General features: G+C 40.6%; 1 protein-coding gene across 5 annotated transcripts in view; it reads left to right on the top strand.

Moving 5' to 3' along the window:
• The window catches only part of pi4kab (phosphatidylinositol 4-kinase, catalytic, alpha b), a 28,990-nt gene extending 12,503 nt beyond the window's left edge, over positions 1-16,487 (top strand). For 4 of the 5 annotated variants that reach the window (XM_034237276.1, XM_034237267.1, XM_034237251.1 and 1 more), the window contains exons 21-55: positions 117-253; positions 361-494; positions 587-669; positions 759-829; positions 916-1,040; positions 1,121-1,202; positions 1,488-1,571; positions 1,860-1,949; positions 2,327-2,446; positions 3,176-3,190; positions 3,334-3,426; positions 3,996-4,152; positions 4,265-4,392; positions 4,506-4,664; positions 4,865-5,016; positions 5,335-5,442; positions 5,552-5,679; positions 5,780-5,938; positions 6,169-6,248; positions 6,386-6,585; positions 7,287-7,377; positions 8,296-8,463; positions 9,525-9,578; positions 9,687-9,807; positions 10,114-10,243; positions 12,794-12,937; positions 13,022-13,092; positions 13,181-13,287; positions 13,395-13,499; positions 13,588-13,713; positions 13,821-13,941; positions 14,861-15,020; positions 15,103-15,192; positions 15,270-15,353; positions 15,448-16,487. In XM_034237276.1, coding sequence (XP_034093167.1) covers positions 117-253; positions 361-494; positions 587-669; positions 759-829; positions 916-1,040; positions 1,121-1,202; positions 1,488-1,571; positions 1,860-1,949; positions 2,327-2,446; positions 3,176-3,190; positions 3,334-3,426; positions 3,996-4,152; positions 4,265-4,392; positions 4,506-4,664; positions 4,865-5,016; positions 5,335-5,442; positions 5,552-5,679; positions 5,780-5,938; positions 6,169-6,248; positions 6,386-6,585; positions 7,287-7,377; positions 8,296-8,463; positions 9,525-9,578; positions 9,687-9,807; positions 10,114-10,243; positions 12,794-12,937; positions 13,022-13,092; positions 13,181-13,287; positions 13,395-13,499; positions 13,588-13,713; positions 13,821-13,941; positions 14,861-15,020; positions 15,103-15,192; positions 15,270-15,353; positions 15,448-15,499 — 3,929 coding nt within the window. In that variant the 3' untranslated portion in view covers positions 15,500-16,487. The remainder of the gene's footprint in view (positions 1-116; positions 254-360; positions 495-586; positions 670-758; positions 830-915; positions 1,041-1,120; positions 1,203-1,487; positions 1,572-1,859; positions 1,950-2,326; positions 2,447-3,175; positions 3,191-3,333; positions 3,427-3,995; positions 4,153-4,264; positions 4,393-4,505; positions 4,665-4,864; positions 5,017-5,334; positions 5,443-5,551; positions 5,680-5,779; positions 5,939-6,168; positions 6,249-6,385; positions 6,586-7,286; positions 7,378-8,295; positions 8,464-9,524; positions 9,579-9,686; positions 9,808-10,113; positions 10,244-12,793; positions 12,938-13,021; positions 13,093-13,180; positions 13,288-13,394; positions 13,500-13,587; positions 13,714-13,820; positions 13,942-14,860; positions 15,021-15,102; positions 15,193-15,269; positions 15,354-15,447) is intronic. The other variant, XM_034237260.1, reaches the window with a different exon arrangement.
• Positions 16,488-18,258: the final 1,771 nt, after the last annotated feature.

Genomic DNA, 18,258 nt, shown 5'->3' with positions numbered 1-18,258 from the left:
AAAACCCAAATACAACCAAAAACATACTGAAGAGTGTATTATCAGTTACTGCAGTCCACTGACTCCCTGTATTTCTGGATGTGGATGTATGACTGGATATATACTTGTTTTTTCAGGGCTTTGGCCAGAGGAGTGGTATGAAGGTGTGTGTGAGATTGCCACCACATCTCCTCTTCTCACCTTCCCCAGTGGAGAACCCCTTCGCTCCGAACTGCAATACAACTCTGCCCTGAAGAATGATACAGTCACGCCGGTACAGGGTTCAAAATACAGACTTTTTTTCTAGTGAGGTAGTTAAAAAATACTTTGGAATCCAGTTACAACAGGAATAATGTTTAAATCTCCATCTCTGTCCACCAGGCTGAGTTGAGCGAACTGCGATCGACCATCAGCAATCTTCTCGACCCGTCTCCTGAAGTCTCTGCCCTCATTAACAAGCTAGACTTTGCCATGTCCACATACCTGTTGTCAGTCTACAGACTAGAATACATGAGGTCAGCTCCTTTACACTCATGTGTCTGGTAAACATTCAAGTGTTTTAATCATTTAAGTCAAATCATGAAACTTTGTAATATTTATTTTTCAGGATGTTGCGATCCAATGATCCTGACAGGTTCCAGGTCATGTTTCGATACTTTGAAGACAAGGCCATCCAGAAAGACAAATCTGGTAAGCGCTTAACAACCGTCCATCTCTGGCTGTTCTTTCCCCTCTTGTCGTCTAAGTCATTTTCTCCAATGCCTTTTTTCTCTTCTCAGGCATGATGCAGTGCATCATTTGTGTTGGCGATAAGGTGTTTGATGTCTTTCTCCTGATGATGGCTGAGAAGGTAGTTAAATTGAATGTCATCGACCCTTATGTTTCATTTTGTGGTATCATGGAATTACAATTAATGCATTATTATCATGTTATTAGCCCAAGACCAAAGGGCATGAGGAGGAATTGGAGCGACATGCCCAATTCTTATTGATCAACTTCAACCACACCCACAAGAGGATCCGCAGAGTCGCGGACAAATACCTTTCTGGTTTGGCTGAGACGTAAGTGTTGATGAAAGTTTGGCCTCCATCATGGTTTATACAGTTTTAATCATATTTATTATGTGCTTTACCTCTACCAGATTCCCCCATCTGCTTTGGAGTGGTCGTGTGTTGAAGACCATGTTGGACATCTTGCAGACTCTCTCGCTGTCACTAAGTGCTGTGAGTACTGGTGTGGAATATTTAGTGGTGGCCAGTAACTAATCAATTATAATACAATATAAATTATTCTGAAATGTCTTGTTTTGCAGAATGACTACTTTTACTTTTTGTATATTTAAGTATGTTTTAGGATCCTTATAGCTTGTACTTTTATGAGTGTATATATACGTATTTCAAAGCATGACTTTTAATTGGAACAGAGTATTTCTACACTGAACTATTGCTACTTTTAGATAAGAACTTCATCCACTTTGGTGAATATTTTCCTCTTTTCTGTTTATTTAGGATATCCACAAGGATCCGCCTTACTATGACATCCCAGACACTCCGTACAGGATCACTGTTCCTGACACCTACGAGGCCCGAGAGGTGAGTTTAGACTGGTATTACACTGATGACCACTAGAGGACAGCAGAGTATCAGTTTTAAAGACAGTAGTGGTCTCTTACTTCTCACTCTGGATTGTTTCATATGTTCATCAACTTCATTTGCATTTAATGAAATGTGTTGTGTCCATGTTACATCATTTATATGACTAAATGAGCTTATTATAATTATGAAAGAAGAGTCTGCCTAATTAAGATTTATTTGAAATTTGATTCTCCAAAAACACTCTGAATTTATGAACACAATCATGGTTTCTTTTTCTCCTTGCAGAGCATAGTGAAGGACTTTGCTGCCCGCTGTGGTGAGATCCTGAAAGAGGCAATGAAATGGGCCCCTTCAGTCACCAAGTCCCACCTACAGGTGAGTTCCTTCTCCTTTATTACCTCAGAGTGGAGATCTTGTCTTTGAGGTCAGAAAAATCAGCAGATATGGGAATTGTAGCTACTTTTAATTTAGTCAAATTAAGTAAGTAAATCTAAAAAAGTCAGTGATGATCTTAATGAAAGTTAAGATACTATAAGTCTTAACTTCACTTCTGACTTTGGTTTTGTTTGCAATTTAAGCAATGCTACTTCAGTTTAATTACTTATAGAAGTAATACAGAATACCTGAAATAAGTTGAATTAGTTTTTTGAAGGAAACAGTTCATTGTATATCTTTAATGGATTTTGTGTCAATGTCCCTAATATTCTGCATCTCTAAGTATTTCCTGTTTACTCCCTTTTTGTGCTGTGCAGGAATACTTGAACAAGCATCAGAATTGGGTGTCAGGACTGTCCCAGCACACCGGCCTGGCCATGGCCACGGAGAGCATCCTTCACTTCGCAGGCTACAACAGACAGAGTACCACACTGGGCGTGAGTCTCACACACATTACGGCATCTTGTAGCTTACACTCGATCCCTTTCCTTACTTAAAGGGGGTGTTATTCCAACAACATTAATGGTGATAATCACATAAACATTAACATAAATAAACACAACAACACAAGCACAATTTCTGATTTCACAGCCGTACCAAAGATTTTGAAGTACAGTCAAACATTGTTCAGAACATTGAGGATGCTTCAGGTTCCTACCTTTGGCCCTACAGGCTTTTTGATTTGTTTCTTACTAACATTATCCAACATGGCTTTTTCAGTTAAAAATGTGCTATTTATTTACTTTGTCAAAGCCTTTGCAGTTTTGTTAATACTGAACAGAAACGCCTCGTATCTGTTTTACACATGTGTTTTCTATATTGCATAGCCTTTTAAACATTGGGAGTCTAATTGTTTAGTTGCTTTCAGCATTGTTTGTCCATGTGTGCATGCTTACTAGTCTGTATGACATTATTTTTGCTTGCTATACATTGCGTTTATGTTCTTGGGCTTGAATTCTGCTATATGTGTCTTTTCATTTGCTTCATTTGTTTTATTTTGTCTTTATTAAACTGCTCCAAACTACCTACCTGGTTGCTTGGCTGGTTTGCGGATTTGCTGGTTGCCTGGTTACTCACCTGCAATGGACTGGTGGGTTGGTTGGCTGGTGGCCCATTTGGCTAACTGGTTATGCTGGTGCTGTCCTCCACCATGTGGCCAACCATAGGCTGCTTTCCCTCAGGTTGGTCTGAACTCTAAATGCAGAGAGTCAGGGCTCAGGCACGATACCTTCAGTATAGCAAGTGTTAGGGTGCAGCTACGTTTCTACTTTGCTAGCTTGGGACTGTGTGGCCCTATGTGGCCCCTAACTGTGTTTGTCATCAGACCACCCAGCTGACAGAGAGACCAGCATGTGTGAAGAAGGACTACTCCAACTTCATGGCGTCCCTCAACCTGCGCAACCGCTACACAGGAGAGGTGAAGTTCTAAAGGGACAGTTCACTCCAAAATTGGAAAATACATATTTTTCCTCTGATCTTTACTGCATCCAGATTGTTTTGTGTGAGTGAATATCATCCATAGAGATGTCTGCACTCTTTCCAATATACTAGAGCTAGATGGCACTCTGCTTGTGTTGATCAAATTGCAAAAAAATACACAACAATTCTACAGCATTTTCTTCATCATGAACCAGTTACTCATGTAAGAACAATTTTCTTTGTACTGAACTACACCCGGCAACTGTATTTCCACTCAGAGGGAAGCGTGCACCTACTAATTTGGTCAAATGTATTTATTTGGCCCTTTAGGCTCAGTAAGCAGAGTGCCATCTAGTTAGATTTTATTTGAGACATCTTTACAAGCTATATCTCCAACACTCGTCATACCAAAACCAAATGAACTAGAATGATAAATAGCACTGCAGATAAGAGGAAACAAATGTATTTTTGATTTTGGGGGGAAATTACCCTTTTTAATATTTCAAAATTAAGACTTTCCTTGGCATGTAGTATGATTCAAACCGGTCTGTTTTATGATCTGTGTAGGTGGCTGGTATGATCCAGTTCTCAGAGGCCACTCACAGCCAGTCAGACCTCAACAAGCTGATAATCCTTCAGATGACCAGTGCTCTGGACAGGAAAGACCCAGAGGCTTTCACCCAGTCCATGTTCAAGATGGCCGCTCTGCTCATTACTACCAAGAGTGAGCAGCTCTGCCGCATTTAATTTTGCTTATATAATAACGCTTTTCAGCAAAAGTACTGCTCTTCTTTGTTACAATTCATCATGTTCAGTTTCTATATTTTCTCTTTCAGACTGCAACCCTCAGCTCCTGCACCATCTGTGTTGGTCCCCTCTGAAGATGTTTACCGAGCACGGCATGGAAACTGCTATCGCCTGCTGGGAATGGCTCCTGGCTGCACACAATGGGGTGGAAGTGCCAGTATGTATATTTTCCACTTTTTAAAAGTCAAGCATTTCTTCTAATTGATATGTATTTTTGTTTAAGATGGATTCAATGAATGTTCTTCTATTCCTATTTACTTTTGTATCTAGTTCATGCGTGAGATGGCCGGAGCTTGGCAAATGTCCGTAGAGTTGAAGATGGGTTTGTTTTCGGTGGCTAAGGTAGAGGCCGGCCCTCTGGCTGTATCAGAGGAGAGTCAACCTGCCCCCTGTGAACCTGACATCATCCCTCACTTCCTCTGGATTGAGGTCAGTGACAAGCAGACATAAACTATGCCTTTTGTATGTTTTCTATTTTTGAGATCATGTTATTTCATGTAAATAAAAATGCACAGGTGATGCAAAAGGTTCTATCATTTGATGTATTTTTCATAAATTGAAGTTGAGCTAATTCTTTTTAGTGTTGGAATCGACCACCTCTTTATTTCTTCTCTCTGCTCTCCCTCCAGTTTCTGGTGCAGAGGTTTGAGATAGCCAAGTACAGCAGTGCTGACCAGGTGGAGATTTTCACCGCCATTTTGCAGAGATCTCTGAGTCTGAGCGTCGGAGGACCCAAAAGCAGTCTGAACCGACATGTTGCTGCCATTGGACCAAGATTCAGGTACCTTGGCCCATTATTACTTCAGCAAATTCATTAAATCCCTTGTTGCTGCCATGGGATTATGGCATATGGGATTATGGAGGCCACAGTTTTACCCTTGCTAACATTTTACCCTACTTTGTAGGGTTATTTGGCCTCTTTCTCACCAATAAGGCATTACATGGTACCACTTGATTCATTAGGTTTTTCTAGTTTTGAATGATACCAGTATGTTTATCCTGCCATCAAAACAGACCCTACAGCATAAATAACAGTATGATGTTCAGGGGCAAAAATACCAAATCCTATAATATTGTGTCATACCTTTTGCTTTTTTAGACTGCTGACTCTGGGTCTGACTCTTCTTCATGCTGATGTTGTGACAAATGCCACCATCAGAAATGTTCTTCGAGAGAAGATCTATTCTACGGCTTTTGACTACTTCAGGTGGAATTTCTTTTTTTCTTATTTGTTTTTTTAGTAAAACAGAAAACTCAATTTCAGTATGATTTAAACCTTTATCTCTCTCGTGTTTGCCAACTTTGTCTTTGTGTAGCGTCACTCCCAAATTTCCCACCCAGACGGATAAGAGGCTGAGAGAAGACATCAGTATAATGATCAAGTTCTACGCCAGCATGCAGTCTGACAAGAAATATCTGGCGGCCAACCAGCTGGTTCCCCAAGGTTCAGAAGACTAGTCTTTCAGTAATCAGACCTAAATTGGAATTTTTACACAGCCCCAGAATTCTCACTTTATATGTGGATTTCCTTTTCCTTTGTGTAGATCCCCAAGACATGTCTGTGAACAGCCTGTCGGTGGTGGCAGGGGCCGATAGCCGGAGCAATCTGGATGCAGCTATGGGCCAGAGGCAGCAGGTGGCTCAGGGATGGATCAATACCTACCCTCTGTCCTCCGGGATGTCCACCATATCCAAGAAATCCGGTAAAACATCTGGATGTTAAACCTAACTCTCTGAATCCAACGTCACTTCAATGCTCCATTTACTTTTTACTCACTCTTTTTTTCCAATGCAATATATTACATCAAGCTAACATGGTCACATGGAAACTCAACCTCCATATGCTTCTTTTTATATACAAATAGGTCTTCATTTATAAAATATTCCCACTGTCAGAATGTATTACTGATGAATTGTTTCTGTACTGTTTCAGGACTGTCCAAAAAAAGCAGCAGAGGAATCCAGCTGCATAAGTACTACATGAAACGCCGGACCCTGTTATTGGCTTTACTGGTATTTACATGTTCATAATCATTATATATTCTATAAGTATGTGGTATTTGAGAAAAATAAAACTATCCTGTTTCTGCACTTAATCTTTATTTACTGATTATGATTTTGAGTCCCATTCCCTGTATGTCTCTTTTCAGGCCAGCGAGATTGAACGCCTGACAATATGGTACAACCCGTTATCCACTCCGGAGCTTGCCATTGCCACTGAACAGTCGGTGGAGACCAGCATTAATAATTGGAGGTCCAAATACATCAGTCTGACGGAGAAACAGTGGAAGGACAACATTAACCTGGCCTGGAGCATAGCCCCGTACCTCGCCCTGCAGCTGCCTGCCAGGTACACAGAGAACTGAAATGCAATGTATACCCGATGTTCATTAATGTCAAACTGAAGGTGCCCTAGACTTTGTCTGACACATTTGAACATCTGAAAAGATTCAATAATTCATCATTTGAGCATTAACAATGTTGAAAGTTTGAAAAGCTTTAAAAGTGAAACTGTATACCTTTATGCACATTGTTGCTTACTATTGCAGTGAGAATTATTTTAATAACAAACTTCAACATGACAAAGGTAACAAAGAATTCACAACTGTGATATAATCTCACTCACCATTAATTTAGCCCAGTCTTAGCTATATGAAAATATCCTAAATATGGAAAATGGCAAACCCCACGGCAAAAGTGCAAATATAAAGAGGCGAAACCCCAAGCGGACACAGCTCGTTCCAAAACAAGAGTGAATCTGTTGTTGAGTTAACATTTTAAGAGTTGTGTTTGTACCGTTCAACTAACAAACCAAAGAAGAACAAAAATAGTTCTTCTTATTCTGCATCTAATATGAATAATTATTTTCACCAATAGATGGCTGAAAATGGAAAATATGAATTTGGCTAGTCTATGAGCAGGATATGGCTTAGTCAAACTTAAAAGTAAATGACACACCTAGTGCAATTTATCTAAACCCATAAAATCCTTCATTTGGCATGCAGCTATAATGTTTTATAATAATATATATAATAATAATTTGCTTTTCAGGTTTAAAAACACGGAGGCGATTGTCTCTGAGGTGACTCGCCTTGTGCGAATGGATCCGGCTGCTGTGTGTGATGTTCCTGAAGCAATCAAGGTGAGTTCCTCCGCCCGCCAACACAAACACAGTGCTTTTATTCTGAAGTAGTTTTGTGCAAATCACAAAAAAAGGAGTTAGACAACGACAAACAGACACAGAGTTTGTCGAAGTTCTATAACCGACAATGGGTTTCGACGTTCAAGTACCTTGAAAAGATACAAAATATGTCACACCACCATGAAGTTCTTAATCTGTTTCTGGTCTGTTCTTATATATGTTTTCAATATGTTTTCTGCACTGACTATTCCTTCAAATTGTTTATGTCTTGGTTAAAGTGCTCTTTTGGGCCTCATTATATTGAGCAATTACAATCATAATTCATTCCAACCATAGCCATAGACTCAAGCACCATTATCCAAATAGACAGGAATTGTAAGGGTGGTGTTATTGACTGCTGTTGAATCTCTTTGAGTTTAAAGATGCTTTATGATCTCATGTGACTTTTTAGGTTATTTTGTCATTGACTTTTGAAGTTGAAAGTTAAAACAAAAGTTAAATGGAAGAAAAAAGTAGTTGCCTTCAAGCTACCATATTGAGTCACTTGAGAGGTCGGTGTTGTTGAAGTCATCTTCTCCCTCCAGCTTCCTATAGTCCTCTTTATTTACTTCTAGCCGACTGAACTCTTAATGAGCCTCGTACCTGTCAGAGGAAGGAGAAAGGGAGGCAGAGCACGTCCTTCCCCAAAGGCCACCATCATTTAACAGATGATCCTCCTTGACATCTCACAGTTGTTAGTTTCAGTCATTTACGTGACTAATAAACACAGTTTCCTCTGGAGGCTTGTTAGCACACCGGCAGGCTCAGGGTCATAACCTTGCATCTGATTGCTGTCAAATCTGATATGTTGATATGGATCCTGTAATGCATGCCGACCATAAAAGTTGAACCGTGTTGTCTTTTTCCCCCCCTCTTAAGTTCCTGGTGACGTGGCACACGATTGATGCTGATTCCCCAGAGCTGAGTCATATCCTGTGCTGGGCCCCCGCAGACCCCCCAACTGGACTGTCCTATTTCTCCTCCATGTACCCTCCTCACCCTCTGACCGCCCAGTACGGGGTCAAAGTTCTCCGCTCCTTTCCTCCTGTAAGTACGACTCACATTCACATACAGATATTATCATCTCTGTTGCAATGAACCTACCAATTCTTTTCTGAAGTAGCATAAACTATTAAACACCCTCATGACCTAAGTGTTCAGGTGTCTATGATTGTAATGAATATAACTTATGGCAGTGTTGGAAAGTAACATGTACTTAAGTACTATCTTTAGCTACTTCCTCCACATTTGAAGTGCATTTTTTTTTACAACATTTTTTTACAACCTTAGTTACTGGTTATATTGTAGACCCAGATTAATGATGAAATGTATAGTCAAATATAAATGATGATGTATTAATATAGGTTAGGTAAACGAGTCACTACACAAGTAACTGTATGCAGAGTTATTAAAATAAGCTTTTCTTTCATTAGCTGCAATATTAAAGTAATGTACACATAAATCCATGATAATTATATAATATATATTTCTGATATGATACATATTCCACTTCTGATATTTTAGGTACATTTTGATGCTGATAATTTTTCAGTAAAATGTAAAGGTGGGGTAGGTAAGTTTGAGAAACCGGCTCGAGATACACTTGTTGTTATATTCCATGGAATGCTCTTAACATCCCGATAGCAATGAATATCTTAAGTGCTTTGACAAAAAATCCATTAAAAAATGTCATCTGTGGAAGCCGTAGTACTGTAAAAAGCACGACCAATCATCTGAGCCGGCCCGGCTAAAATAACTGGATGGCCTACCTGCCTGTCAGCCTTCCATCTGTGCACAAATTTATCTCGTGCCCTCATTGGTCATGTGCACGTTCGTGTGTGTTGGAGGAGGGACTCTGTAAGGAAGTGGCAGATTTTCTCCGGCTGTGTATTTTCAAATTCTAGCGCACTCGAGCTGGTTTCTCCAAAATTACCTACCCCACCTTTAACAGTATTGCTACACTGTCCTTGATATTATTACTTATTATAAGCTCCAGGGATGCTCCTATTATTTCTTGGGGACCTAGTGTTTCACTAACAACCATGAAATGTTTATGGTAGCCCTTTTTTTCACCTGTTGGTAACATTTTTTCTCCACCATTTTTTTAGGATGCCATATTGTTTTACATTCCTCAAATTGTCCAAGCTCTTCGTTACGACAAGGTAAATATATTTTCTGACTAAGCAAGTGCTCTTGAATGTTGGTTATCTTCAGATCTCTAAATGATCAGATCTTTCCCTGTCTTTCTCTCCTGTTACACCATCATGTAGATGGGTTATGTGCGAGAGTACATCCTGTGGGCCGCTCAGAAGTCGCAGCTTCTCGCCCACCAGTTTATCTGGAATATGAAGACCAACATATTCCTGGACGATGAAGGAAACCAGAAAGACCGTGAGATATTTACCTATACTATTTCTTTGAATGTGCATATCATGTGACTCCAACACATAATATTGGTTTTATGTCATTCGAACGGTAATTTATTGATGGTCCTCAGGTTAAATCCCTGTGGTTAAGAGCGAGAATCGGATGTGAGCTAACTGTCCTCTGACTATAGATAGTCAATGAAACTGAGGAAGAAGATGCTGCTGAAGGACTATCTTTCTAATATGCAACCTTAAACTAACTTCACTGCAGTGCTATATATAACAGGTGAATGTATAAATGTAAATAACATTGACCTTTCTCTCCCTGCAGCTGACATAGGCGAGCTCCTGGAGCAGATGGTGGAAGAGATCACAGGCTCTCTGTCTGGCCCAGCCAAAGACTTCTACCAGAGAGAGTTTGACTTCTTCAACAAGATCATCAATGTGTCAGCCATTATCAAGTATGAACACATCTTTTTCTTTGGCTAAATAGAGCATATTGTGCTTTATAATCCTGTTTTAGGTCATTTTATCACATCAGCATAGCACTTTCCATAGAAGCAAACTGGTAGGTGCAGACTGTACAATTCAGCTATTCTTCGTGATTATTTTTTCTATATTTAATCCAACCGTATTTATTTGATTGTTTCTTAATGGATTGAATACTTGAGTGCATTGGTGAAAAACATTTTACGTTACTGTCATTTGTCAATTAATAAGGTTTTCCCCCTTGATTTATTCATCTTGTCTCTGCTTTGCCAAAATGTTGCTTGATCTCAAAGAACTGTGTGACGAACTAGATAAACCCTTACTTACTATATTTAAAAATTCGCTTGATGAAGGTGTGGTACCACAGCCTTGGAAGGATGGTCATGTAACTCCTATATTCAAAAAAGGTGACCGAAGCAATCCTGGAAACTATAGGCCTGTCAGCCTTACAGCAGTAGTATGCAAACTCCTTGAATCCTTGGTGCGTGATGCCGTCATAGAACATCTTGACTCAAACAACCTATTATCAGACCGCCAACACGGCTTCGTCTAGGGCAGATCCTGTTCAACCCAACTCCTGGCCTGCCTTGTCATATGGTCTCGTACCCCTGACGAAAGAGGAAGTCTCGATGCCATTTATTTGGATTTCCAGAAAGCATTTAATACTGTACCTCACAAAAGATTACTGAATAAGCTCTATGGGTATGGTATCCGTGGAGACATACTCACCTGGATCTCAGACTTTCTCAAAAACAGGCGACAGAGAGTCTTTGTTAACGGGAAACCATCTGGATGGTGCCCAGTTCTCAGTGGAATTCCACAAGGTAGTGTCCTGGGTCCTGCACTGTTTGTCCTCTATATCAACGACCTACCGGATAATGTGAGCTCCAGGGTCCAGATGTTTGCAGATGATACTAAAGTCTTCAAGGAAATTAAGTGTAAAGAGGATGCAGAAACACTCCAGTCAGATCTCAGAGAAATACAAAGATGGTGTGAGTGTTGGCAGCTCAAATTCAATGCAGCAAAGTGCAAAGTAATGCACTTAGGTTTTCTGAATAAAAAATATGAGTATAATATGGGTGATAATTCAAACACTATAAACCTATCTGAGACTCAGAATGAAAAGGACCTTGGTGTGAATGTTGACAATACCCTGACATTTAGTGACCATATCCGTCGGGCAAGTAACAAAGCGAATGGTATCCTAGCAATGATCCGCAGATCATACACTTATTTGGACTCTGACGTAGTACGTAGTTTATACATCTCTCTTGTACGGCCACTCCTCGAGTATGGGAATGTCGCTTGGTATGTACCAAGTACCATGTACAAAAAGGATACTGAGCTCATCGAGAAAATACAGAGAAGGGCAACGAAGCTGGTTCCAGAACTAAAGGACCTACCATATCAAGAACGACTGCAAAGTCTTAAAATCCCGAGTATGTATTATAGAAGGGCGAGGGGAGATATGATCGAAGTTTTCAAATATCTCCACAACATCTACAAAACATCATGCCCACTACAACGGGATTATAACACCAGGACTCGTGGACACTGCCTCAAGTTGAAGAAACAGTACTCAAGACTGGCTATCCGCCGCAACTTTTTCAGCCTGCGTGTGGTTGACTTGTGGAATGATCTGCCAGAAAGCGTTGTCACATCCAAGACGGTTAACTGTCTCAACTCCCGCCTCGACCACTACTGGTCAAACATCACCTTCACTTTGGACTATGTGACTGTTGCCAGCATCCATAGTAAATAAAGAATCAGTGATCTACTCATTTATTTATAAGCGACTAAAAGGCCTTAGGCCTATTACAGCCGTATCCTATTGATTGATTGATGTGTTTTAGCTCTACGTCGCTATATCTAACTTTTATCTTCAATTGAATCCATGCCATGTCAAGCAACAATACAGTAGATTTATAATCCATTTAATAATCTGACTGGGAGAAAATAGAAACATATTTGAAGCCACTAGGACGCTGTTATTTGCTAAAGGCCTCAAAGTAGAACCAAAGTTTATCTTTTCTTTTAGACTGAACCCTCGAGGCGATCTGCAGGGTGTTTATGAAGTGATAACAAGTGATCCCCTGAGCCCATATGTGTTGTTCATTTCTCCACTTTGTTCCACCTGTGTTCTGCTCTCTAAATCCCTTTGTTGTTCATTTATTTGGCTGTAACGTCTCTTCGATTATGCACCGGTCGGAACGTTTTCTGGCAGGTCCCATTATTGCTGGCTCTTACAGAGAGTGTTTTGCTCACCCACTTGAGGCAGACAAACCTCCCATCAGCCCTCATTACAGCACTAATTGCAGCCACCCTGGGGAGAAACTTACATTGTCCCTTTGCTAACACTCTCTATTAGGCCTTCTCTCCACCCCAGTGACTCCCCTCTGTGAATAACAGCAGAGCCCGGCTGTCACTTGTGGTCTGAAGTCATTCACTGAGATACCCATGCATGCTACTCTCCGTGAAGTGAGTCCTGAAGGTGTTCAAGTTGATTTGTTTGTCTTCATCAGACCTTTCCCCAAAGGCGAGGAGAGGAAGAAGGCCTGCCTGGAATCCATGGCCCAGATCCAAGTCCAACCTGGCTGTTATCTTCCCAGTAACCCAGAGGCCATCGTTCTGGATATAGACTACAATTCTGGGACCCCCATGCAGAGGTGGGCTTCAAACAATAACCAGAAATCACAAATAAATATGAAAGCTTCACTAAACTCTTCTTGTCGCTGTGACTCTTTCTTTAGTGCTGCCAAAGCTCCTTACCTGGCCAAGTTCAAAGTTAGGAGGTGTGGAGTCAGTGAGCTGGAAAAAGAAGGTACTGACGATGTTTAACCAACATAAAGATGATATCTTATTTCTTGTTGTGCGCAGACAAACAGCGTGTCTTGACATTTCCCCCTCAGGCATGCAGTGTCGCTCAGATTCAGTAGATGAAGCCAAGAGTGAAGAGGAGGCCAAGAGAATAAGCTGGCAGGCGGCCATCTTTAAAGTGGGAGACGACTGCAGACAGGTCTCAGTTTGACACTTCTCTCCTTTCCCTTACCACACTGCTGTGTCACATCCATTTTATAATCTTCCTTTGATTTCTTCAACATGTGGTCCTTTCTGTTTTAACAGGACATGCTGGCTCTTCAGATCATCAGCCTGTTCAAGAACATCTTCCAGCTGGTGGGCCTGGATCTCTATGTGTTTCCTTATAGGGTCGTGGCCACAGCCCCTGGAGTAGGTTCATATAAAACTTTTCCTACATTCCTCAATATTACTTCCTGACAGCAGTGATCTCATTCCTGTCTCTGATGTTCCACCGCAGTGCGGAGTGATCGAGTGCATCCCGGACTGCAAGTCACGTGACCAGCTGGGCCGACAGACAGACTTTGGCATGTACGACTACTTCAGGAACCAGTATGGAGACGAATCCACACTGGCGTTCCAGAAGGTAAAGGGCACATCTCCCTTTTACCTTTTACAGTCATAAGTCAGATTTCTACTACTTTAAATGTTATGTATTAATAGTATAAACTAATGCTCGCTCCCTCTTCTCAGGCACGGTACAACTTCATCCGCAGCATGGCAGCTTACAGCTTGCTGCTCTTCCTGCTGCAGATAAAAGACAGACACAACGGCAACATCATGCTGGACAGCCAGGGCCACCTGATCCACATCGGTGCGTTTGTGTGCCCTTGAAGTTGATAAGCATGTGTGGATCTGATGTGAACTTTGAGCTGTACCAGACTCAATACTGTCCAATCCAAGTCAGACAAATGGTTCAGTATCAGTGCATCTTCTCTTCAAACCAGCTTATGCATTAGTTACGTAAACATCTATAGAAATCACTGAATTACATGAATTACCAACCTTGGAAATACATTTACGGACCAGTGTGTAGGATTTTAGGAAATCTATTTACAGAAATGTTATAAAATAATGATAACTATGTTTTTGTTTTTATATAATCACCCAAAAATAAGAATGGCTTTGGTTTTGTTACAATAAGCCTTTCCTATATACATTGGGAGCTAGTCCTCTTGCACAGAGTTGGCTATGTTGCACCGCCATATTTTCACAGTAGCCACGATGGACAACCCATACTCTGTTTCTATAGAGGGCCCTTTACGTTTATACATAACCTAAAGACCACCTTAGTTCTCCACAAAGCTTGTTAAGGAAGGGGTGAGTGTAGGGGTACCCAGTTGCAATATAAAATGTCTCCACTAGATGTAGCAAGTTGACTTTAAAAATGTACTTTCTCTCTTAGAAATCTGTGGCTGTATCGAACGGAGGACAATGCCTAAACACTTTTAAAAACTCTTAGTACTTTTTGGAGAATGATTTGTACCACTGGCTGTATTAAGGTTGTCAAAGTGAATTTCAACTTTAAAAATGTCGGTCCCTACCTGAGACAATAATGGGATTATAACTCTTTGTAACCCAAGCTTTTATATTGCATCGTTCTGACTGCAGCCTTTACCAACCATTTGAAGTGCCAGACATCGTCTTGATGCCACAATATGATACTAAAGCAGTAAAGACGAGTCCTAAGCTATCAGGTCAGTGTGTTTATTCCTGTGTTTGTGTCTTTTCAGACTTTGGGTTCATTTTTGAGAGCTCTCCTGGTGGGAACCTCGGCTGGGAGCCAGATATCAAACTGACCGATGAGATGGTGATGATCATGGGAGGGAAGATGGAGGCGACACCATTCAAATGGTTCATGGAGATGTGTGTGAGGGGATATTTGGCCGTCAGGTGAGTATTGCTTAGTAAGTGTCCACCGCACCATAAAGACGGCTGACATGTACCATTAAGACACGTTTCTCTGGTGAATCAGGCCCTACATGGATGGAGTGGTCTCCTTAGTAACACTAATGCTGGACACCGGCCTTCCCTGCTTCAGAGGGCAAACCATCAAATTGCTCAAGTGAGTGTGATAATGGCTAAGCAGTTTTATTGTAATTTGCTATGGTAACTAAAACTCTCTTTTCCCAACATATATAGGCAGCGATTCAACCCTGGCATGAGTGAGAAAGACGCAGCTTCCTTCATCATCAAAGTCATCCAGAATTGCTTCCTTAGCAACAGGTCAGCGTGCAACCTAAAACAGATTCTTGTTTTTATTTAATTTTAATATGCATTATTAACTTTTGCCCGATTTCTCTTGTTCTATGTCTTACAGGAGTAGAACCTACGATATGCTCCAGTATTACCAAAACCAGATCCCATACTAAGCGTCTGTGCCTCAGCATGTGCATATACTGGCTGGTACATGGTGTGCGTGTATTTGCGTATGTGCCTTTGTTAATGTTTTCGACACTGAAGGCTGTGGCTCATTGTTTCTGCTGTTTGTGGGATGTTCTCCTTTGTGTTTGCTTCTTGTTTCTTCTCAAAACTTTATTTTTCTTTATATAGGTTCTATTTATTATGTTACGTTGAAATGTTGTTATTCATTTTTATTATATTATTGCACTAGCATCTTGACTTCTGTGCTCTTGCTATTCTGCACATTCAGTAAATACGTAACCAGAGTTTGTGCCAATTCTAAATCACTTTAAATGTTGTGAATGTGGATTCTTAAAGCTGTTGGTTTTAGATGGGGTTTGAAATGTAATTGGATACTTGAAGTAGCTGAAGTAGACCGGTTTCAGTTCCGACCAATGTGGCCTATTCTTTCATCTCGTACTGACTGTACTACTGTGCTTCTCTTTTTAATGGACCAGTCCCAGTTCTTTGATCTGTAGCATGGTACTTGTCTTGTATTTACCAGTGACGACTGTATATATGGAGTTACACATGTCTTTATTTTTAGGGTTCTGTATTTGCAGTTCAGGAGAAATTATGCTGAAGAGTTGGGGGAAATGCTCCGGCTGAGTTTTGTATATTTAGCCTTGCCAAAGGGGGAGAGAATATAATGCACATTTTTTGTGTATGAAGGTCAAATACAGCTTGAATGTTGGGCAGTTGCATGAAGTTAAGCGTCAACGACCATGTAGCCTGTGTCCAATGTGGCTCTGGTGAAAGTTTCCTTCGTAATCCAAAGTGCTGTGCCCCATGTCCATATGAACGCTTAAGCCTTTCTGTAATGTTACTGACTGTAAAGATTTTGCCTCTTTGTATATTTATATTCATGGCCCATTTTATGTCTCCTTTTCTATCTTCATGCCTTTTTGAATGATACTGCATAAGATATGAAATTAATTAAAGATCTATTACCTTTAAGCTGGTGGTGTTATATCAATTATGAAACACATCCATATTGAAGACACTTGTACATGTGTTAGCACTGATTCTCAACAATTCTCAATTCTGATTCACTTGATTCTTGCCACGAGAAGTTTTCAGATTAATTCAATAAAATTATCGGAATATATATATATATTTAAATGCTTCATTGTTCAACAAATATTCAAATTGTAATGTCTAAAATACTTCAGAGATCACATTGATTTCTTTTATTTTCTACATGTGCACTAATCACAAGGTGTGTTTTACTGACTCTTTGTATGCAATAAGGATTCCATTAATGTTTCTTCTCTATTTAAGATGGACTCGAAATCAAACCTAGAGGGCCATATTATTATGAAGCTGACTGTGAAATAATTGTAATAAGTATAACAGGATTATTTCATTATATTGATTCTCTTCAACTCACAGCTCCTGTCTTATTTAAATCACAAACAATAAGACTGGTGTTTTTCTCTAATCTCAAAAAGTCGCACATTAGTTTTAAATAATATCTGTCAGCACCTTCATGCAGTATTTTAAATGTACATCCACCAGAGGGCAGCACATGATGATGATTTCATTTGTTTCCAAGTAATGGTGGGTGCCACTTCTAAGAAGATGCCACTCAATCATTACCAGTGTGAGACAAAACCAGCCACCAAAGCACACAGTACTGTTTTTAGGAAGGCTCTCTGTTGGACACAGGAAATACTAAAGCAACATCAGGAAACATGTCTGAAGCAGAGCTCCGGCTTAACAGCTGTCAAACTGTTTCCCTCTCACATAAAGAGAGTGGCCTTGAGTGGGTCTTGAAGCTTTGATGCTTTTGAAGAAGATCTTGGCCTCTGACAGCAGAGTGCAAATGGAGGCTAACATGTGCTTACCTGATTCTGCTGCTGTGAAACACGGCCTTGAAACAGCCGTGTGTGAAATACTCTCTATATATTATTGCAAAACAGGTTATGTTAAACACATTCATGGTGGAAAAAGATTGGGATTAAAAAGCCTGACCACCGTGTGTGTGTGTGTGTGTGTGTGTGTGTGTGTGTGTGTGTGTGTGTGTGTGTGTGTGTGTGTGTGTGTGTGTGTGTGTGTGTGTGTGTGTGTGTGTGTGTGTGTGTGTGTGTGTGTGTGTGTGTGTGTGTGTGTGTGTGTGTGTGTGTGTGTGAGAGAGTGTTTGTGTGTGATGTTGGGTGTGTCAGGAGAGTAGAGTGAGAGCCTGGAGGAAAGACCCTCTTCTGCTCAGGTCAATGTGCTGGAGGCCAAACAACGAGTTGGAGAGCGAAAACAAGAATGCCGGAAAGAAAGAAAGAAAGCAAGAGATCCCATGACAGCTCCCTGAGTTGGTCTGGCTTTCAGTTCCCATAGCACATATAGCAGCAGTTAATGAAAAGCCTACACATTTAATTGAAAAAAAGAGAAAACGTGGTGATGGTTGTTTATGTGTGGATTCTTTATGCTATATTTGGTTAATATTTCATTGCATACAGATGTCCAGAGGGGAAACACCTTGATGTATTTTTGATGAGATCAGATCATGGCTACTCCCTGTGGTCCTGCAGGTGTGTGTGTGTGTGTGTGTGTGTGTGTGTGTGTGTGTGTGTGTGGTGTGTGTGTGTGTGTGTGTGTGTGTGTGTGTGTGTGTGTGTGTGTGTGTGTGTGTGTGTGTGTGTGTGTGTGTGTGTGTGTTCAAAGCAGTATGGACATTCACACTTGCTTTTCTAATGCAAAAGAGTGACACATTCAACTTAAAAGTTACACTGGC

Source organism: Gymnodraco acuticeps, unplaced genomic scaffold (genome assembly GCF_902827175.1).
Source record: "Gymnodraco acuticeps unplaced genomic scaffold, fGymAcu1.1, whole genome shotgun sequence".
NCBI classification, from domain to species: Eukaryota; Metazoa; Chordata; class Actinopteri; order Perciformes; family Bathydraconidae; genus Gymnodraco; species Gymnodraco acuticeps.
Note: the sequence above shows the minus strand (reverse complement) of the source record. Positions and strands in the feature narration are given on the sequence as shown.